This window comes from Silurus meridionalis, chromosome 6 (genome assembly GCF_014805685.1).
Source record: "Silurus meridionalis isolate SWU-2019-XX chromosome 6, ASM1480568v1, whole genome shotgun sequence".
NCBI classification, from domain to species: Eukaryota; Metazoa; Chordata; class Actinopteri; order Siluriformes; family Siluridae; genus Silurus; species Silurus meridionalis.
This window is the reverse complement of record NC_060889.1, coordinates 28,170,170-28,176,786: the sequence shown is the minus strand read 5'-3', so window position 1 is coordinate 28,176,786 and position 6,617 is coordinate 28,170,170. Positions and strand designations below refer to the sequence as shown.

At 34.5% G+C, this 6,617-nt stretch overlaps 1 protein-coding gene across 2 annotated transcripts; it reads right to left on the bottom strand.

Moving 5' to 3' along the window:
- Window positions 1-2,357: 2,357 nt before the first annotated feature.
- On the bottom strand, window positions 2,358-6,132 carry LOC124387629. Of its 2 annotated transcripts, none has more exons than XM_046852074.1 (4): window positions 5,958-6,132; window positions 5,321-5,376; window positions 4,104-5,128; window positions 2,358-3,224 (listed from the first exon to the last, which is right to left on the bottom strand). In XM_046852074.1, the coding sequence occupies exons 2-4, from the start codon at window positions 5,329-5,331 to the stop codon at window positions 2,554-2,556; spliced, it is 1,707 nt and encodes a 568-aa protein (XP_046708030.1). In that variant the 5' UTR covers window positions 5,332-5,376; window positions 5,958-6,132; the 3' UTR covers window positions 2,358-2,553. The 2 variants fall into 2 exon arrangements, with proteins under 2 accessions (XP_046708030.1, XP_046708032.1); XM_046852076.1 differs by lacking the exon at window positions 5,958-6,132 and adding an exon at window positions 5,506-5,567.
- Window positions 6,133-6,617: the final 485 nt, after the last annotated feature.

The following is a 6,617-nucleotide window of genomic DNA, read 5'->3' as shown; positions in this document are numbered from 1 at the left end:
AGCACCACATATATAGCCAGCAAATTTCAGCTCAGCTGACAGATCTGTCTTGGTGAAGTGAGTGCACTACATCATTATCACCAGTAGATGTCATCCACCTATATTACAGATCAATCTACAGCATGGGTAACCCCATATTGGCATAATACTCTAAAAATATATACTTGTAATACTACACTAAAGATATATTTTTTAATATATATAGTATAATTATTACTAAGTGCTATTAAACATAAAGCTGATGTTTATGTAAATGTATAATTGTCCACCTGACATTAAAAATAAATGTCATGTTCTATTAAAATTAAAGCTGAAAATCATGTAAATGCACAATAGTCCACTGATCAGTAAAAAGAAATGTTATGAAACTGCAAATCTTTCAAAATAAAACACAACCACGGATAACTTGCAAAATATATGTGTTATGATGCAAAAATCTTTTAGAAAGATTTGAAAATATATGAAAATATACAGATAATGATGCATGTACAACAACAACATAGTGCTAATTGTCTTAACATAATATAACTGGCGTTATATGATTGATTTCTATTAATATCAGTGGATAAATTTGACACATTTTATTTTAGGGTTCCCTGCCCTATGTCTTTGAACTTGTGATGTTAAAGACCCCTACTCTAAAGTATTATCAGATAGACAGTGACAGTGAAGACAGTGGTGGGCGATCAAGCCCAGCAAATCCTTCTCTGCTAGTCTAAACACTTTTAGAAGCACTGACCTACATTTACAACGTAAATTCTAATATTTCTTTCATGAAATTTATTAATTTATTCCCAACAGTTTATTCACTGCTTCCAGCACAAGTATGTGGATGTTAGATTTTTTGTCCAATCAGATTTTAGCCTCTATGTGCTGCCATTTCAATCTAATCTGCCCAGGGCCTTCAAAGTCATTTTACCTTAGAACCTAAGGGTCTGTTTTTTAACCAATCAGATTTCATATTCTCCTCACAGGGCAGCTAGCTGGCCTAGAATAGCATCAGCATTTTTTTCTGTCCTCTGATTGGTTGGTCAGAGGGAAACTGTTACAGCCAAGTTCGACTGGAAAAACACATCTCTAGCTCTGCACACATGAATACATAGGAGTTAGACTTTTTTATGCCCACAATGGCAGATGGAGGAAAAGAAATTGATTTGGTCATGGACATTATTAAGAATCCATTTTCAAGAAAAGCTAGACATTGTGAGGAGGTCGGCCAACCCCTGAAGCTAGCTAGGGTGTCTCAGCCTGGGAAAGGGTTTGTTCTCCCATTCCAGACCAGTGAATACAAGCGGTAACACTGGATTACAGCCTCTGAGGGGTAATCCATGAGATCATTATGAGTCTGCATTTCTGGAGAGTAGGTTGTATTTTATTTACATTTATATATTTGTTATGTTTATTAGACAAATATTAATTCTGAACTGCTCCAGATGTTGTAAGTGCACAGTTGTGGTTGTAGTGTAGAGTTTTGGAGTCTTAACTGGGTTTCTTGATTTAGTAAAATGGTTTTCACCCTCCATATGTGAAATGTCTCTCTCTCTGTAATGCCACATGTTGTTATATTGCGTTTTTGTATTGTATTGATGGTTTCTATAATTGTGACGTGATAGTGGTGGTATTAAGAGGGGGATTAAGTTTGGTAAGTCCCCACTAAAGGCCCAGGTACCAAATGCACGGCCCACCACTGGTCAAAGGTCTGTTAGAACAATTTAGAGCAAAAAGACATGCTTTATTCAACACAACATATATCCATCTACTGTATATAATCTTTGGTCTATAGAAGCTGAGGGACCCCATATCATTTAGAATTTATTATCCACAAAACTACCTGTGCATTAATTTACAGAATAAGTAGACGATTTTAGAATGGTCATAATATCCATGCAAAATTCCCAGCTAAATCCTGTTTACTTGATAATAAATGCCTTAAAACATTCTACACATGAACAGCTTAAAGATACATGAGGTTACTGTTAAGGGTTAAACTGAATAAATATGAGGTATCGCTCATCAGGGATAAATTTACAGGGGCTGATTTATGACCCTGAAATTTATATTTGTGATTTTTTTACTTCTGTTAAGCTGATTTCTGACAATGTATATTGTTAAAAGTGCTATTCATATAACATTCAATAATACTGCTCATACAATCATATGATTTGTTTTTGAAATTTGAAGGAGAAGGTCTTCTTTTAAATCTGAAAAAGATCACCTAGTAAACTGAAGGACAGAGAGAAGGACTACTTTCTTAAATATATGAAGTTTCAGTTCAGTGGGAAATAAATGTTGAGACATGAGTTTTTAAGGTTTAATTTTCAAGTAATATTTATTAATTATAAAATATAAATGTCATATTATATGAAATAGGATTCAGCAATAATTAAAAATAAGTAAAGTTTTTTAAGCAATATTTAAAATGGACATCTTGGACAAAATATTACTAAATAAATAAAGTGCATTTTATCAATATATTCAATATATATATATATGAAATGCTAGATAGTAATCACATTACCTTTTAAACATCGACATTTGAAAATCAGTTTGAAATTAACTTTTATCAGTAACATTTTTCATTTTCTTGCTCCTTGCTCCTGCGTAGTCTATTGCAGCATGAACTCTTTCCTGTGATTCAGGTTGAATTTTTCTCATCTCTCTTAGTTTCTGAGCAAGAACAGGTTTTCCAGTTTCTTCAGTTCGAGGGATAAAGAAGTCAAGACACTGAAGAATGAAAGCAGAATCTGGCTTTAAAGCAATCTTACACAGTTTCTTGAAGGCACTGTAGGCTTCTTCTACCAGCTCAGATTTGTGCTTTTCATTCTTGATCAGTTCATATTTCAGTCTAGTCTCTACACTCGTCTTCTCCGCTTCCTGTTTCTTGTTGCTTTCAAACTCTTTTTTGACATATTGAAATGTCTCAGTATTAAACTGGATATCTGATGCTGATTTATTGCTGCTTTCATATTGTATTTTGAGATTGTCAAATGTCACTATGATCTCTCTGCTCCGTCGACGATATTTCTTGTTCTCTCTGACATGTTTTGTGTAGTGACATTTACCAGTACATGATGTGCAGTGGTCATTTTTCATGACGTCACACCATCCAGCATTGGGGCTCAACCAGCAGCCTTTCTCATGACAGTTCTCTTGACAGACAGAACAAGTGGTGGCCATTCCATCCTTCCATGAAGCATTTTGAATTGGCACTTTTTCTTTGTAATGTTCAGTGACTGTAAAAGGAAAGTTTTCATTTCTCTTTATATTTTCTCGGTTTTCCTCAAGCGCTTTCTGAATCTGAAGCAGTTCATTTCTCTTGCACTCTACAAACTCAATACGGCTTTGTAGATTAGAAATACAGATTTCAAGTCTTTTGGACTCAGACAGAACACTTTCAGTCTGCTGTAAGCTTTTTCTGTTCTGTTCTTTAAGTGAGAGAAAGAAATGATTTAAGCTCTCTGCTGTTAGTTCCCAAGCTGCCTGAAAAGCTTTTATGTACTTTGGGCTCTTTTTTTTAGTTTGATGATTGTTGAATAAGAAATGCTCAGGTTCATTTTCTTCATCTTTCCTGCAGGAAATCTTAGCTTTCTTGATGGCATTAAGAGCATCTTCTGGAGGAATTCCATCTGAGTGAGTGAACAAAACGACAATATTGTCCTTTATGTCTTTATCAAATAAAGACAAAACTGCATCAAAGATATATTCCTGTCTGTCAGAGAGTCGATTCACAGATGCCTTCACTACCAGACACACTGCATCAATTTCTTTCACTCCAGAATCACTGTGAAACAGTTTGAACAGATTTTCTGCAATCTGTTTATCCAGATCTGTTCCTCTGGTGTCTCCATAACCTGGAGTGTCAATGACGGTGAGACAGATTGGGTTGTCTTGAGCAAAGACTTCATACACTGTGACTTCAGTTGTTTGACTCTTTGACTGATCTGCCTTGTCATGATCTCCTCCCTCTTCTGTAATTTCAAACCACACTTCATGTGTAAACTTTACCCCAGTATATAATTCACCATGGCATTGATAAGAGCAGTTTTGCCTGTTCCAGTTTCTCCTTCCATGAAGCATTTTGAATTGGCACTTTTCTTTGTAATGTTCAGTGACTGTAAAAGGAAAGTTTTCATTTCTCTTTATATTTTCTCGGTTTTCCTCAAGCGCTTTCTGAATCTGAAGCAGTTCTTTTCTCTTGCACTCTACAAACTCAATACGGCTTTGTAGATTAGAAATACAGATTTCAAGTCTTTTGGACTCAGACAGAACACTTTCAGTCTGCTGTAAGCTTTTTCTGTTCTGTTCTTTAAGTGAGAGAAAGAAATGATTTAAGCTCTCTGCTGTTAGTTCCCAAGCTGCCTGAAAAGCTTTTATGTACTTTGGGCTCTTTTTTTTAGTTTGATGATTGTTGAATAAGAAATGCTCAGGTTCATTTTCTTCATCTTTCCTGCAGGAAATCTTAGCTTTCTTGATGGCATTAAGAGCATCTTCTGGAGGAATTCCATCTGAGTGAGTGAACATAATGACAATATTGTCCTTTATGTCTTTATCAAATAAAGACAAAACTGCATCAAAGATGTATTCCTGTCTGTCAGAGAGTCGATTCACAGATGCCTTCACTACCAGACACACTGCATCAATTTCTTTCACTCCAGAATCACTGTGAAACAGTTTGAACAGATTTTCTGCAATCTGTTTATCCAGATCTGTTCCTCTGGTGTCTCCATAACCTGGAGTGTCAATGACGGTGAGACAGATTGGGTTGTCTTGAGCAAAGACTTCATACACTGTGACTTCAGTTGTTTGACTCTTTGACTGATCTGCCTTGTCATGATCTCCTCCCTCTTCTGTAATTTCAAACCACACTTCATGTGTAAACTTTACCCCGAGTATATAATTCACCATGGCATTGATAAGAGCAGTTTTGCCTGTTCCAGTTTCTCCTACCATCAGTAGAATTTTGTTTTGCATGTTGATATCTCGCTGTCCAAATGTCCATTTTCTCACTGATCCGTCTTTTTCAAGATTACTTCTGGTAGTGAGGAGACGATATCGTGCAGGAGGACCTTCACTGATTAATTTACTCTTCTTGATTAAATCACGTAGAATCAGAGATGGCTCTTGAGATCTGTTAAATGCAATGACAGATAAAAATCTTGTTTAATGATATTACAGTTTATCGTTACGATAAAACAAGATGCAAAATACAAATGACTTTAAATACAAAATGTCATTTTCTGTATCTATTAGAGCAAAAGTAGAAGAAGTAGAAGTAGAAGTTGCCTTTTTTCATTATTTAAATGTAAAGAATTTTACTTACCCTGAAGCCATGATGCTAGTTACAGATGTCTCAGTGATGTTTTTTTAATACAGGTCCTGTTAATAAAAAATAGAATTTTATTAAAAGGAAAAATTTAAAAACTGCTGATCTACAAAAGTTTCACCTCTCTCTCTCTCTCTCTCTCTCTCTCTCTCTCTCTCTCTCTCTCCTGGTACTTTATTTACCTGTATATTTGATTTGTATTGGATGGCCTTGTGCTGGCAAAGTTACAGTTGTGCCATGTCCTATATCTTTAATAAACCAAAAGTAGACAAATATTCCAAAAAAAAAAAAAAAACATTTTTTTAACTGTTATCCATGCTGTGTACAGTGCAGTTGTAGCTACTGTAGATGACTGATATCAGACTTAATGGACAAAAAACAACAATAATATTAATAATAAGAACAACAACATTCTTGTCCAGCATGTGAAATAAGTAACTTTTTCAAGCTTATTGTTTTATTTGCTCTTGTATTCTTTCTTCTATCTCTTATGACAAATTATTTTCTTATATATTTTTAGCTATATTGTTTAGCAATTTTAGGTTTTTATTTTTCTGTTAAATAGTCTGCTGTCAGTTCTCTATCTCAGATTATTAATGAAAATGTAAATAAGATCATGAGACGGTTAACATACCTGTAGTTGGGGAACGTCTGTCAGGTGTGATAGATAAAAACTGGAATGGCTTAATGCTTATTAACAATCCGTTGTATTACACCGCAAGAGCAACGTTATTGCGGAAGCAATCACCCCACCCTCATGGTGTTGGAAACACTCCAATTGGATCCAATTAAAGTGATTACAACTGCAAAAAAATTTTAGACTTGCAAATACACAGCTTTAATTAAAACATGGTTAAAGGCAAAACAAAAAATCTAACAAAAGAAAAAAACTAAATTACTTTACCATGCAACTTTTTATATGCAAAGTATGTTATGACACTGTTAAATACATAGAAAACCGCCCTTTGGACACCTGAAGGAGAAATTATATTTCTAACATCAAACCTGATAGTCTTGTTTGTTTGGTTCAGCTTCCCAAACGCATTACTGTTTAACTTTAAACATTAAACACATGCCAGTGAACAGGACATGTACAGGATCTAAGTGTAACAATTATGCAATCATGCATAATAACTGCTTAGTACATGCTCACAAGGATATTACTCAATAAGGGTTATTTCTAATCCATTTGATTCTTTTCATTATGCATAATGAATGCATAAATTCAGAAGTAAGAAAAATAACTAATTTATATATATATTTTTAATGAAGTCTATTAGTATTGCAGTCCATT